At 39.5% G+C, this 16,252-nt stretch overlaps 1 protein-coding gene across 1 annotated transcript in view; it reads right to left on the reverse strand.

Annotated features, from left to right (window-relative positions):
• Positions 1-12,082: 12,082 nt before the first annotated feature.
• PAPD7 (PAP associated domain containing 7) overlaps positions 12,083-16,252 on the reverse strand; it is a 61,035-nt gene continuing 56,865 nt past the window's right edge. The window contains exon 12 of the mRNA XM_009883760.1: positions 12,083-12,262. Within this exon, the coding sequence (XP_009882062.1) occupies positions 12,083-12,262 (180 nt within the window). The remainder of the gene's footprint in view (positions 12,263-16,252) is intronic.

Genomic DNA, 16,252 nt, shown 5'->3' on the forward strand with positions numbered 1-16,252 from the left:
AAGGAAGGTGTTTCAGTGTTAGACGTTGTTAAGTACAGTGATTAAGAGTACTCCTGCATACCTCTAGTAAACATTGTGCAGTATAAATTAAATACACAGAGAAGACATGCTTAGTTTAAAAAAAAAACTCTTTAAGAGCACAAGCAAGGGATTCCCACACACATTAACAGCAGCTCTCAGGCTGCCCTAATAGTCCAAACCAGCGGACAGACCTGATAGGCAACACTCAGAAATTCGGTGCGATTTAAATAATCAGTGGAACACTGAAATAATAAGGTACAGATCACATACAAAAGAGACTTCTACACAGTAGAGAAACCTTGATTTCTCATATATAAGTACATTAGCCTTACTAATATTTACCACAGGCTTCACCAGTCTGAATCCCACGTGTGGGTAGGAGCAGAGCCATACTAGAAGCAGCATTGGCCACACAACAGAGCAGCGAGAGAGACGGGCTGAGATAAATCAGAGCCATGGCTGATGGCAGAAAAGACGAGAATGACTGGAGGCTCTAGTACCACACAGTATTATGTTGTAGGTGGGTAAGTGGTGCAATGGGGCACAATGGACAAAGAAAATAAATGCCATAAATGGCTGCAAACTTTCTCTCCTGTTTTATTTTTCCTCTTTTCCCTCACCTGCCACAGGTCCCACTGATCTCTCCCTCTACTCCCCCCTCTCCAGTACCTGTGCACAATTAGCTTACTCTTCATTTTCTCCTCACTCTAAAGCCCTTTACCACTCTCCTGTGTAGTTGGAAGAGCCAGTATCACCAGCCCCTTTTAATGCAATTTTCTTTAATTTCATCTTATTATGCCTTTTACCAGATCCTTTTCATTGCAGACACTCCTCTTCTCTTCTGTCCCTTTCTTCCTCCACACAAACCTCAGCTTATCTGGAGACGGCTTACCTCACCCCAAAGCCAGCCAGAGTTCTGGAAACCGCTGCCTGCCTCTAAGGGGGATAAAGAGGGAGAGAGATGCCTCCCATCTGGAGTACACAGGTCCCCTTTCCAAACCAACCCCTTTGCAGCTCTGGCTGTTGCATCCAGAGGTGTTACCTCACATTTAATAGCCCCGAATGGGTTTCTTTTCTTGGGATTTTTGCCCAACTGCTTTTCAAACTCAAATAAGATTTCACGTAACAAAATCTTTCAGGAAGAACTTCTGCAGCTTAATCAGGAGCTACGAAAGTCATTCCCTTTGCTTACTTTCAACCTGCACCTATGTGATTTGTTTGATGCTGTTCAACTGTTATTAGAAGAGACTGGCAACTTTTCCCTTGTCTATTTTAGACCTTTGTCATATCCATCTTCACTTATCTTTTATCAAAGGTGAAAAGTCCTAATCTGTGTATTCTACATAGTCTCATATGGAAACTCTACAGGACATTGCTCTCAACATGTCCAAATCTGCCCATACTTTGCATAGCTGGCTCAGATTCTTAAATTAATCTGAATTGAGGCATGCATGTGATGACTGAAAGCTATGTGGAAGCAACTTTTTTCCAAAAATAGCGTTAATGGTAAATTGACCACCAAACCGAAGCTGAATAACACAAGGAATATTAGTACCTGTGTCCTGTTTGCACAAGGCAAAGAATCCCCAATCTGTGTGATGCTTGGAGCTATTTTCAAGAGTGTCCTTTACATCCATGCTGAGTATACTCTATTTTCAGCTGACATCTTAAACCTGAAGGGAGAAAAAAAAAAATTAGAGAACAGCCATTTCAGGCAAGCTAGAGAAAACCTGTCAGTGTCCCAGTTCCATTCCCAAGAGCACTTCAGAATAAAAAAAAATAAAAATATCTCTTCTGCATGCTAAAACAATTGGGAGCCCATGCACCTGAAGTGGATCTGCGTAGTTAAGGGACTGAGAGATCCCTAAGACGGAAACAACAATTTAACATCTGGAAGTATGAAACATTATGCTAATGGTACAGCAGTGCAGCACAACGCAAATCAAATGTAGGGTTTCCCAGGTACAATTTTGATAGGAAAAACAATTACCTTGGTCAGTGATCCATTACTTATTACAAATAAAGTGTTCTGAGTATTATCCGTATGAAACAAAATGAAATTACGTATAAAGCTACCCTGTGCCTCAGGAAAGGTTTTTCAATCAAGGTAGCACCACCTCTAAACCAGAAGCGGGTGAGCTGTTTATTTCACGATGGGACCTAAGAGCAGTGCAAGAGCGCACCCTCTCTGCAGTCAGAGCAAATTGAATTTAGCAAATTTAATTTACCTTATTAACAGCAGAAACTCTTGTAATAACCTGCAAGAGCCAAATAAAAAAGAAAAAAAAAATCCTATATTCGAGTCAATTTAAAGTCTTATTGCTAGATGAGCAACATTCCGTTCCAGGACTCCATGGGGAATTCTACTTAAAATAAAACACAAAAAAACCTGCAAAATGCACAGGAAAAAAGCTCCCCCCCGTATTCAGTGTTTACCTAGAAAGTAATAAGGACAAGCTAATTGTGAAGTAACCACTGACAACAACCTGCTTTAAAAAATGCCAAAAAAAATTCATGGTCACTGCAATCCTTTTCATAAAACATCTTTAGAAAGATCCTGCTGGGCTCTTTCTACCTCATGTGCATCAGAAGGGTTTCCAGAATTTAAATGCACAGGGAATACTGTGTTTTGCCTTGGTAATTTAAACAGTATTCATGCCTAGAAAATTACAGTCCTCAATCTCAGATGCCTCCCCACCCCTCCTCTCTCCTCTCCAGAGTTCATGAGAGCCAGAAACCACAGGTTTTCAGTTCCGACAAAAGATAAAGGGCTATAGGGAAAAAGAGAAGATAGCTGTGAGATGCATGAACAGGTGAATCATTTTGAGAAGTGTTTATTAGCCTTTCCTTTCTTTGGGGCTTGGTTGACACGACACTTATACTCTTGGCTATGGAAGGCAGCATCCTACATCTTAGTGTCTCTACATGCATTTCTGAGTCTCCCAAGCAAATAACACTGTTCTATGAAATGCAGCTATACACCTGGATGTCTCAACAGTTGCATGTTTGATAAAGGTACACATGGAGGTCGCATCTACCCGTTCTGAACACATCAGAGATGGAGACTTTTTGAGCGAAGCTCCATATGTGACTTACACCATGGTAGAACATGGTCTGATCGCTAAGGTGCATCTTGTGATTAATACATGATCATGTAGCATACTCTTAACACGATCTAATGTGCCCCATCAGCTTGAATAACAACTGCATAGTCAGTCTCAACATCCTCTCTGCTATAGGTACAGCATCAAATTTAGAGCTGCAGGGAGCGTACAGAGGAAAAACACAACTATACCCTGCAAAAATCAGAACATTGGTATTAAGAATATAGTAGAGCAACTAACAGGTAAAGAGAGCTTAATGGAGCTACTTCTTCCCTTTGGGATAGTCTAGACTATCCATACCAAGTTAAAGTAAATACACTAAAACAGTGGAGAAGAAAATTCTTTCAGGTCACTAAGACCTGACTCTACAAGTAGATGGGAGGGGGACTTGGGAAAGGGACAGAGACATTTATTCCATTTAGACACAACAATCCTGTGATAGATGTCTCATTCCCCATGGGAGGGCCCTTCTCTTTGATGAAGAACTAGCCTTTTTTCAAGCCATTGCAGACGGCCAGGAGCTATGCAATAAGAATTTAAATAGCTTTCATGCCTACAAGATTACATTCCTCACAATCTCAGATGCCTCCCCACCTCTCCTCTCCCACACATTTGAGTTTGGGCCTATCTGTATCAGTAGGTCAATAAACAGGAATGGGAAGCAAGACCCATCGGGGACTGAGCTAGGTCTTGGATGCCAGGTTAGGTCAAAGGGTATCATGAAATTCCCATCTCATTTTATCCACTGAAGTGCTCAGGTTTATTGGAGGGGTCTGAGACATTGCTTGCCTTTTTCTTCCAGCTACCACAAAAACATCTGACAGGAAACCCAGAGAAAAACCACGTGCATTTCTCCACCAAAACTGAAGGAAGGCTGGCTACCTGAATCATACCAGATTCCCCAGATCAATTACATCCAGTCAGATCTTCTATTTATGATCCATAGATGTGAAGTGACAGTCAGCCAGTATGTTCAGCATCCCCAGGAGGCAAGTCACTCCTACATCAAAGCCAAAGATCAAAACTTTGTCAATAAAAGAACAGTGCAAACTGATGCAAAAAGCTGGGTCATGGCATCTGTCATCCCTAGTACTTCACATCATTTTGAGATGACATCATAAAACCAAAAGAGCTTTGATGAATCTCCACATGAAGCAGATCCTCAGGTGTCAGAAGACTCTTCTCTGTCTGTAGCTCCTGCCACACCTGAATAAAGAAAAAAGAGGATTACACTTTTCTTTTTGTCCTTTTTCTTTTTCCTGAAATGAGGAAAGCCACAGGTAATTCAATTAGTAAAACTTATTACAAAATAAAAGAAAAATTACTGAAACTACTGGAAATATTTCATCTGATATGTCATCTTAAGTTCACACATCTTTGAGACAGGTTGGTGAATTCAGTCATACTGTCAACAAATATGCCCAGGTCTTTCCTCTTTATTGTTTCTAACCCATAAGCTTTCACTGATTTGAAGTAGCTATGAGTTCTTAATTTCCAGCCCTCTGCTTTCTATTTCATCCCATCTTTAATACTCAGTACTACAAAACTCTTAACACTGTGTATTGGCCACACTTCCCACATTTCTTTCATCAGCAAATCCAGCCAGTGCATGGCAGTTCTTGTATCACAATCATTAGCGAACACAGTCAAAATAATCTGTTTCCAAAGTTAATCTTGTACTAGCTGCACCACCTTGGCCCAAAAATTTGCACTCAGCGCCATCTATTGATTCCAATCTGGTTAAGTAGAAGGTAACACCCTGGTTCATTCACCATGTGGCACTGAACCATATCATATGCTTTACTGAACAATTTTTTTTTTTTTAATAAAAGCAACACTGGGTTAGACATTACAAAACATTTGCTAAATTAGTGTTAAATTTTGCCTCTGTTTCTTATTAGCCCTATTCTGCTTTCCCACAGAAATAAAGATGAAATACTGATATGAATTGTCCAGATAACAACTTTTGTCATTTCTTAGTGATACTGGTATCTTAGAGATCCTGGAGCTCTTCTCTATGCATCATACTAGCACTAAGGGTTTTTTTTGTTGGCGTCTTTAAGTCCTTATTAGTAGATCTGCAGCTTGGCATGTCACATTTCCCATGCTGCTGGGATGGTTATTTTATATGTCAAGTTAAGATCATTAAGCTTTTTGATTTTGCTTCCTTTTTCGTTGTGGAAATTTCCTTTTCTCTATAGCCGCTCCCGATGAACATTATTCTCTCTCTCAATTTTTACGATGCAAAGTAAGGACAGTTCTGATCTAGACAGATATGATCTAGAGTTATTTAGGTAAAACTCAAGCTAATAGCAGCTTCCAAATCTTACCTCTAAAAAGGCCTTTTCATGATGCTTCCAGCTCCCATCAGTGCTGGTTTACTACCTCTCAGGCAATATTAGTGTAATTAATATACCTACTCCTGTACTGCAGAATAAATGCACACAAACAGATTTTAATTATTACAAGTTTCCACAATGAATTTATGCAACTCATCAGGAACAAAAGGTGAAGGACTAAGTATTTTGGAGTATTTTGCCAATGTCCTACACAAACCACTACTCCCACACACCTGCATTACGTTACCACTGCAAATGCAAGTTGACTGAAATCAGAAGAGAAAAATATATGTTTATCAATTATAACACAGAGAAGATACAAACAAAAATGCATTTTAATCAGGAAGACCTATTGATTTACCTCTTAATCAGTAATACATGTTTGGGGACTCCACATTTCCAGTGATTAACAGCTTCAGAAATCAGTGTGTTCTTACCTGTTTCAATCTGTTGGTTCTAGAATTTGCAGATGTATTTTATCAAGTGCAGGACAAAGAGAAAAAAAAAAAAGAACAATTCCTGCCTGAATTCTGCCCCCATTAAAACACTTTATAAACCCAACAGAGAAAGAGAAAACAAAAAATAGTTACTCTTTTTTTATGATATCATGGAAAAATTTAGATTAGGAGGAGCCCTACAGAGGTCACGTGGCCCAACCTCCTGGTCCAGCAGGACTGACTTTGACTTTAGATTGGATTACTTGGGTGAGGCCTCGTCCAGGCAGGGTTTGAAAATTTCGGAAGATGGAAATTTCACAACCACTCACGAGCATTTGTATTCAGCCCTTACCACTGATGATTTCTAACCTTCACATCCGCACAGCGCATGAAACTCACATAACCTTACATTCCTTGACCACTCCTTTTTAATAAAGGAGTGGGAGGAAATGGCAAGTCATTTTGTTCAACTCTTACAGCAGGAACTAGTCAGAAAACTTGTTGCACAGACCTGCTCTTGAGCAGAAGCAGCAGCATTTCCTCTTAATCTGAGGGGCAAATAGATCTGCTGGGCTGACTTTGCTCCCTCTGAGGTCCTCCTAAGGACAGCAGAAGCAGCCTTGCGCTTGCAGCTGAGAACTACAACTCTGCTCATCCACGTATATGAACGACTAATAGATTAACATAATTCTCTGTCCTCCATCTCTTAAGACATTTCCCTGAGAGAACAGAGATGATTTGATGATCTCGCCCATGATTATGCAGTAAGTGGTACTCAAGTTGTCTGTTATCACCTGCTCAGCTCTTCAAATTAGCCAGATGCATCCAACAGTAATCCTGAAGGGGTGGACGTAGCCTGTCAGAAGACTCAGTTTTTCCTCTCTGGAAAGGAAAAGCAAGAAGCAAGGAATCTTCTTGCAAGGATTTTCTCAACAGAACATCTCCAATGGGATCAGTGCCAAAGTTTTCACCGATAGAAAGTGGTAATTTTAGCACAGAGTTTATGGACTTCCAGGTTAAACACTGCTTTCACCCTCTCATGCAGAAAATCCTGTAATGGGATCTCCAAAATCCTGCTTGGTTTAGGTTTTTTAGTGAAGCATTTATTTGGAACCCATTTTTTAGTAAGACAGTAAATCAACCTACTGTTCAACTCTCCTAAGTTACTCAAGGAGGAAACAACGTGCTGCACAGCTAAGAATCCACAGCAGAAAAACGTGCCACATCAGTGGGTAAGGGGAAAGTAGCCGGGGTCTGACGAGATGCCTTTTGTACCCACAGTCCTAGCCTGAGAGGCAGCGGCACAAAGGCCATTAGCAATACCACAGCAGGAAATCTTCCTGATCTCAAGCATAAAGATACACATATCAACAGTATGAGCATGCATATGGGCTATTCCGTGAAGGAAAAAAAAAAAAAAACCACCAACCCTCCATTCATAATTTCTTTTTTTTTGCTCAAGCAACAATCCCTCAATAAAAAAGGCTTCTTAAAAAAGCAAATGGTTGGGGAATCCCTGATTTGAGACTGCTCTCCCAGAGGCAACATTCTGTCTCAAAACTTTTGCAGTAACATAACACTGAGAAGCAACGTGACCAGAACTTTAGGCAGCGATTTTTCAGGTTTCAGGTACAAAGATATTCTACAAGGTACATCCCTATCATCCTTTCACTGAAACACAACCGTAGTCCATTACTTTAACCAATTAGAAATATATAGTTGATCCTTTATTAGAAAGTTAAAAACATTTTGCCCAGTAGATCTCTTGCAGACACAAGCTGTCCATAGGTTTCCTTGAGTGATCTCCTACTGCTGAGAACAAATGAAGGAATTCTGTCATCCAAAATAGGCAAGGCACCTCCAGGACTGAAACTTATGCGGTCTGTTGGAATTCCAAAAAAGAAACAACAAACCACCAAACCCCACAACAAAACAAATTTAATACAATAGGTTAATATTCCAGTTGAAAAGAACGCATTAAAGCCATCTGAAGATGGTTTGGGAAAGGTCAGGTGTCTTCTGGCTGTGAGCCCGAGGTTCAGTCAATGGTCAGTGTTGTGATTCTGACACCATCTTCTGTTACAGGTGAATTAAACAACAACCTGTACAGGGTGCGAATACTAGGGTTTTGTTTTTACAAACCAACACAATTAGAGTTTTTACTGTGATTGATTATTTCACACACATCTGCACTCACTCCCCCAAAGCATTACATTTGCTAGGCTCTCAACTCCCTTCCCAGCAGGGAGGCTTCCTGCTGGCGTGTGATGGTCGGGCAGAAAACTGTGTCCCTTCATGCTACACAGCTACTCACAGTTACCAGTCCCCGGCAGTGCCAGCCAAGGTCCCCGGGCATCCCTTGTTGTTTTTCTCCACGCATCTTCCTCATCTCCAGGATCGTTCCTCCAGGCAGAATCTTTACTTTCTTTTCAAGCTTCCCTTCTTTCAACGGCCACTTCCGAAATCCTTTTTGGCACCACATCCACTTTCCAGAACGCTCCAGGCCGCAACCAAAATAATCTATGTGCATAAGTACACAGCATGATCAGCCTGTTTCACGTTTCTTAATTGGAGAGTTCAGGGCATAACTTTGGTTTAGTCCAGGTGTTCGTTACCAAATTTAGAACCAGAGAACACTGGCAGCAGCCAGCAAGTAGGCGGCTTGTTGAGACCTGAAAAGTTGACATATTCATCCCCCGACACGTACACACCCTGCTGTCCGTTGCCTGTTCACATTCACAATTTAAGCTTTTCTTTTTGCCCACAACTGACAAAGAGCTCATACTGCTTGAGGGTATACTGCATTTCAACACTGCTTGACTGACTGTGACCATGCTCGTTCTCAAGATGGGTGTCCCACAGCCCTCCCCATGGAAAGAAAGACTGCTGATCCAGTGACACTGTCCCAGCAGTCCCATCTGTACTCTCACCCTGCCTCGGCGCATGGGGGGATGAACTTACAGGAAAAGTCCAATGCAACACCAGCATCAACGTCTCTTGGAAATGGTAACAGATGGCAATTGAGCTCTTCCTACAACATACTCCATAGGTCCTGTTTATCCATTCAATTTGCAGTCTCTTCCTTCAACATCCAAAGCCCACAGCTAATTTTGCTGATGAACACTGTACAGAAACAGTCAGTAGGGCTGGGAAACAATCAGGTGGATACCTGAGATTATTGTCAGTGAATAAGGGTTCAAAGGAACACAGTGAGACTCCCTGTGCATTAACAGGAGATTACCAACAAGGATAAACAATTGGGCAGAATCTGTGGGAAGAATAAAGCAAAGTCATCACCTAGACAGGAAAAAGGAAAAGGTGGAGCCCAAGAAAACTGAATTTCCAAGATCAATGCTGCTGCACTAAATCTTTGTGTCTGCAGAGATTATATATCCCTGTCAGCCGTGTGCCACTGGTTAACTGACCTTGTCAGAAAAAAATTGTTAGTATTGTTATATATAGTTGTATATATAAAGCACCTATTGATAAACATTGAGTGCTTATTATTTACACCTCCCACCACTTCTCTCTTCCTCTAGCAGATAGTCACAAAGACTGACCAAGTACCACAGACCTCTCTGGTTCCAAATCCCTAGTCCTGCATTACAGTCTGCCAAAAATACTTCAATTCCCTTTCTTGGAGTTCACAGATTTACACAAGTTCCTTCTAAAGACTTAATTTCTGAAATTTCGAGTTTGAGTCAGTTATTGACATCTCAGAGTCCTCTCAGAGGATTAATAAAAATCAACAAAAAACACAAGGTACATCCAATCTTTCAAGAGGCTAAAAACCGGACAAAGATTTTAAAAGGAAGTTAGAAACTACAGGAAAGGACTAAAAAATTATATGGAAAGTTGAGGTATCCCAAAGGATCAGTTAATCTCCTCTTTTAAGAGCATTGTTGAGAACTACTTTGAACTCCTTTGCTCTCTCATATTATCCAGGGATCAAATCCACAACTACAAAACCAACAGCAGCACTCATTACTCCTCTTATAAACACATTCACAAACGTTTGCGGAGGGCATCCATTCACCTTTGAAGCTCATTCTGAAGATGTTCGGTATGAACAATTTAAAGCAGACATTCAAAGTGTACATCAAAGAACAGAATTAAGTCACATGTTACTTCATCCATTAACTTCCCCATAAAAAGATACAGAAGAGTGACTGGTCTCCAAAGTTTATTAAAAATCAAAGAATAGAAAACTTTACATAAAAATATGTCAATTTTAGCTTCCACATAGTTGTCCACACAAAAAATTTAAACATGATTTTTTTTTTAAACCTGTAGCACATAACCACAGTGATAGCCAGGCCAATTTATTTGGTTCACCATGACTGAAGTGTTACGTGATACCACTTTTCAAATGAGTTTTGCTTTAAAATGGACGCTAGTATAAGACACCAACTAAAGCCTTGAAGGCTCTTTAATGTAGTTATGCTCAATATTGCTAGTGTGTGAAGACTAAGCAGTACAGGCTCATGTAACAGCCCTTAGATATTATTTATGAGTCAGCTCACAATTTTTAAAACTTTTTAATTGTGATGAGTCTGGAGCATTAAGACAAACTTTTTGCAAACAGATATGCGCTACTCTACTTTGGAATGTTGCCCTCTCTCCCCTCAAGGACCTGTTTGTGTTCGACAGATTCAGTAATAACATGAACTACTCCTGCTCCAAAGGCATACAGCATATTAAAAAGCTTCATGCTTGACAACTCATTTTAATATTCAGATATCAGTTTTAAAACCTTCTATATCTGTACACAGTATAGATGTCCTGTTAACAGGATTCTTCAGCTTCCTCTGCTAGTGGACTTATACAACTGATCCGCAGTTTTCTGTATAGCTTTAGAACTCTCATTAAAAAAAAAACAGGAAGTCAGAGGGCATGAGATGTGACCTACTCCCAGGACAACTGTGGTGCTTTAAAAACTCAGGGTTAGGCAGGATGTACATTTTTCAAAAAGTTAAAGACAGTGTTTGTCATGGCAATACACACTTGCATAGTATACCTGTATGCATCTGTAAATTAAGTGCCAGCCACTCATACTGTGTACAACACTGGGCTGTGCTCTCCTGCAATACATTAAAAGATACTTCTCATAATGCTTAGAGCAGCTGAAGTACTTTTTATATATTTGCTCTTAACAGAACTAATGCATACTGCTATACAGATTCCTTAATGGAATCAACATATTTCCTTTCTCCACATTCCTTAAGCCGGGTACCTCTGTTTAATAATGTTGTTTGAACCCAAACAATAACAGGTTACATTACTAAAATGCATCAAAGCATGTAGCTCGCAGCTTTTGAATTTCACATCAGGACTCTAACCATGCTGGATTTGTTGTCTAGTTAAAGGAATAAAATTAAAACTCATTGGTCAGAGCAAGACGACTGATAGAGGCCAGACAATGAGCTAAAAAACACAGGGTCAAAATGCTTTGGAGCTTAATACCTTCTTAAAACCGTAAGCCAAATCGCACTTTCATTGTGAATCAAGAAGCCTCAAATATTACCCAATGTCATATTTGTAACACTGCTCAGACAACCTGCCAAAACTATGAACCCAACTTAGATAATGCAACCTGGGAAAGGATCTGTAAATTAAAAAACCTCTTCCCCTTAAATATAACTTATGTGACAATATGAAATTAAATTAAAAATTCCAAGTTATTGCACAAATTATACTTCCAATATTTACAGAGAAAAAAATTCTGAACTTTGAAACAAAAACAGGAGAGCAGCAAATTTGCCTTTATGAATTCCCAACTTGATTTGCTGCAAAGAAAAAAAAAATCCAAGGGGCTGAAGTTTCCTTCACTTCTAAAATAAAAGAAAACAGAACCCACAAAGGAACAGATGTAGCCACAGCAAAAAAGCCACAGCGTTTGTAAATGTCCTTGCAGTTCTATTGTCAGAGCTGCTTCGGCACTGTATGAACCATTGTGGGAAGGCAGAAAACAAACTTCCACATTTAATAAGGCTTCACAGATAAGCACAACTACTTCTTGAAGATGGACTGAACCACCACACAAAGAAACATGCAAAGAAGTCAGCTGCAGATATTTGGCAACACCAATAAAACGATGTGCTGGACGCTGGTCTCCATCCCTCAAGTCGAGTGGCACTCACTCAGTTTGTCTGAACAGGGAAGGTCATTTTGGCATCTGCCATTATCTGCTCAGACTAATAGGCAAACTGTCTCTGTGTTTTTTTCTTCTCCACATATTACGATTGTACTGGTGGTGTCCTCGATTACCAACTGGTTGCCTCATGCCTCCACTGCTGACGGGGCTGTAGCTGTTGCCTTGGTTATGAGTTCCTTTCATGGAAAACTTCATTCCACTGTGCTGCTAAAAAACACAAGATAAGCACTCAGTTTAGGCGTACAAACAACTGAAACAAAGCACATTACCAGTGGTATTTCCTCAACATAAAAGTCATTTCCACAGAACACTGCTTGAAGCAACTGGTCTTTTCATGTTTGTCTAACTTTAGCTGTGCAAGTCCAATGGCACTAACAGCTTAATAAGTGTTTTCTGAAGTAAATGTCCTGCAAATGAAATGGTGTAGATTTCAAAGCATCCTTAAAACCCTTGGATCTCAGTATGAAATACACTCACTATGCATCACCCTTATAAAAACAGAGACCTTCCACATTGGATACTAATTGTGACAGTCGTGTCTGTTGTAGAGGAACTTAGCAAGAGCATGACCAAGTGAGACACTCAATAAGACTTTCAGAAACACCACGGAGAAACGTAACGGTGTGATCGTATGAGCCGATACATACAAAGCACAAGTCTGCTCTGCCCATAATCTCACTCAGCTACAGGTGAGATAGCTATGGCTAGTAAGGAGCTTGTAAATCCTACTAGTCTGATCACAGAGCTACACAGCTGCTCGACCATACCTCACATCCAGACAAAACAATTAAATGATCAGGAACATAGCACGACACTTTCTTTGGAATGAGTCTCCAATAACTTGCAACAGAAACTGCCAAAAAGGTTTCGTGGCAGCCTGAGTAAATTTACCACACCATAAGCTAGTACAGGCATCCCTATCACTTATTCAGCACACAATAAGTTGGTTTAATGTGTATGTACTTAAAATAGGTACAAAAGTTTCAAAAGATGAAATTGAAACAGACTTCCCAAATAATGATAACGTCAATGCAAGCAACCTTTTCTGATGTCTGACAGCAATAGCTTAAAGACAGACAACTGACTGCCTTTAGCAAAAGCTAATACATCCTTTTGTCTACTGTAAGTGGTTAAACAGGAACACCACAAAGCTAACATTTGGGGCAACTGCTTAGAATATGAAATATCTGCAGCTACTTTACTAACCTATATTTCCAAACAAGTCTGGAGTGGAAAGAAGTATCAGAACACCAAGCCATCATTACAATTGTGTGTACAAAACCAAAACAGTTATTGAAAGCTTAATTCCATGAGCAACATTCTACTGTCAAATTATAATTAGAAGAGACACCAAGCATACAGTAAAAACAAACTGTTAAAGAATAGTATTGAGGAATAATTAAGGTAAACTGCAGGGTGCTAAAACCCTTTCAACTGTGTTTTATCTGCGTGTCCTACAGCAACCTGATCAACCTTCAACATGCAACTTCTAGACTCTCCGGACAGACATGCCAAGTGCTATCCTCAGACTACCAATGGTAAAATATTCAAGGACAAACAGAAAGAGGGAATGCAAGCTGAGAAGCTCTCATTCTTAAGAGACACAACTGCCCAAACTGTATTTATTGATGTATGTTACTAAAGCATCTACCAGGAGCTATTTACGAAAGTCAACAACATAAAACTAAAAACATGTAGAATGTGTATATATTTTTGACAAGTGGTCCTTCAAGCAAAGACACCATCTTGTCACCTTCTTGTGCAGCAAAGTTTTCTAGTTCAGTAAGTACACATCTGACTCTCAATTATATAAGCAGACAGTTAAGCATATATATTAAATGAGGTCAAAATACTAAAAATGATCCTTCAACAGTCAAAACACTGAAAACAGCCAGTCATTAGTTACCCTCAACTATATGCTGAAAGAAAAAAAAAAAAGAGAGGAAAACTTTAGTTTTGCTATTGTAGAACCAGAACAAAACTCTGACCAAGGAGCATACAAAGTCTCAGCAAGCCTATCCTCTTCAGTTGGAAACGTGAAAAATCTGGCAACTTCATCCTCAATTTGAGGGTTCACAAAAAAAAAATACTGGGGGCAGGAAGGCAGGTCACCACAAGATCAGACAAGCACCACAGCGAGTCTGACAATTAAGCTTATCTATCTGTATCCTAAAAGAAGTCATATCCCTGGTTTGTTCAAAAATAATCAAAATTCCAAAGAATGATTAATAAGCTAGCCAGAAAGTGATCTCTAGGTTGTCATGAAGCATTTCATGTTTTTTTAGGCCACCAAGATAGGGACTGTCAAACTCTCAGAAGAGAATCTGAATCTATCTGTCTTATAACTCATCAGCTGAGAGCAGGTCCATAAGGAAATTTATTCAGGGACCTCTTAAACCCGAGATTATGCCTTTATATTTACTACTTCTCAACTAGATACAGTTTGCTAGTTTGTTTAGATTTTTGTAAACCATAAGCTCTTAGCATCCTGAGTCCTGTGCTATGGCATTTCACAGCTTAAATGAGCATCATGTTTAATTTGAACCTACTGTCTGATGATTTTTTCATTTCTTGTCATTCTGCCCTCAGACTCTTCCTTATACTGCTGATGACTACACAGACCGAGATCATATACCTCCTTATTTTCTTCTCCACATTAGAGTATCATTTATTCTTCACAGAGAAGCAATTCCATATGTTTGACCACTCTTACCATCCTTCCTTATTCTTCTTCCATTCATATTATAACTTTTTCTAATGTAGGAGGCACAATTGTACTCACTGTTCATGATGGTGGATGTACATGGATTTTTACATGTTGTTTTCATTTCTGCTCTTTATTACTAATAATTTCTGAAATTTGGTTTGAGACTCAATTCTCAGCAGAAAATCATGAAAGACTTATCAAGGCAGTTTTCTGCAAAAACATCAAGATCTCATCTTTACAAGAAACTGTCAGTGCAGGGCGTACTACTCTCTACGAAGTTTAAAGTGTTCTTCCCCCTCCTGATGCATTGCCTTGAAAGGCCCTTCTGTACCCCTTCTCAGCTGGCCCTTAAGGAGCTTAACAACACAAGCAAACTTTGCCAAACTTCACCCATTGCCTTTCAGACTTTAGGCAGCACAAAGCCCAGCATGAGTGCACTACAAAAACTGAATCTTTGTTTCTCAACTTCTAACTAGTTAATTGTTTACAAGAGAACACACATCTTTCACTTAGTTTCTTTCAGAATCTTTGGTAAAAGAGTTTTTCTTCATGTCTTTTGGAAATCCCAAGAGGCTATGTCAAACAGCTTTCTCTTGTCCACACGTCTGGATAGTCACATGCTCAGGACTCCCATAATCACTGAGAAATGGCATACGTCTGCAAGCAGATGGTGGCTGGAGTGACATCAGATAATCAGAAGAGAAAGCCTTTCATCTGTGATACGACAGACAAGTCTTTGGTTTAGATGTTATGATTTCTTTAGATCTATTTCTCTTGATAGAGCAATCTCCTCTCCCATCATACAGCTATTGATTCAACAAGTGAATGATAGAATTGGTTTGGTTTTTTGTTGTTTGTTTTTTTTTTTTTAAACAAGCCTGTTGAATTTGATCCTCTGCAAATAAAAGCTTCTAAATTCTGGAAAACTAAAAAATTGCATTTAAGACAAGCTGAGGGGCAGGTAGGTGGGTGGAATTCTGTATCACATACCAGGTTAAAAAAAATTTCCAGGTATTTTAACGGAAATTTAAGAAAAGGGTGTTCCTGCCCTTTACCCCAAACAATAGAAATTTGGTGGAAATTGAAATACCAAGTAATTATTTGCTACGGAAACCAAACTTTTTATTCTTAAATACTGGCAAATTTACTACACAAAACTGCAGACATTCAAAGACTATTGTTATTCAAAAAGAAAATTTACAGCCAAAAATAAGTCACCTACACTTCGAAATAACACAAGTAACATAAAAGAGCTGAAATCTAAACATAAACAGGGTTTCTGAATTGTTTTGGTGTTTGGTTGGGGGTTTTTTGCCTGTTAGCATCTCTAAATTAAGGAGAAAAAAAAGCAGAGAAGCATTAGCAGCAAAAATGAAGTATCAGGACACTTAACTTTAAAAGAAAAAGAGACTACGCATACAGCACTCAAAAACTGGTAAGGACCTACAGAGCTAAAGAAAGAGTTTAGAAAGGGCATAAGACAGTTTAGA

This window comes from Charadrius vociferus, unplaced genomic scaffold (genome assembly GCF_000708025.1).
Source record: "Charadrius vociferus isolate BGI_N301 unplaced genomic scaffold, ASM70802v2 scaffold103, whole genome shotgun sequence".
NCBI classification, from domain to species: Eukaryota; Metazoa; Chordata; class Aves; order Charadriiformes; family Charadriidae; genus Charadrius; species Charadrius vociferus.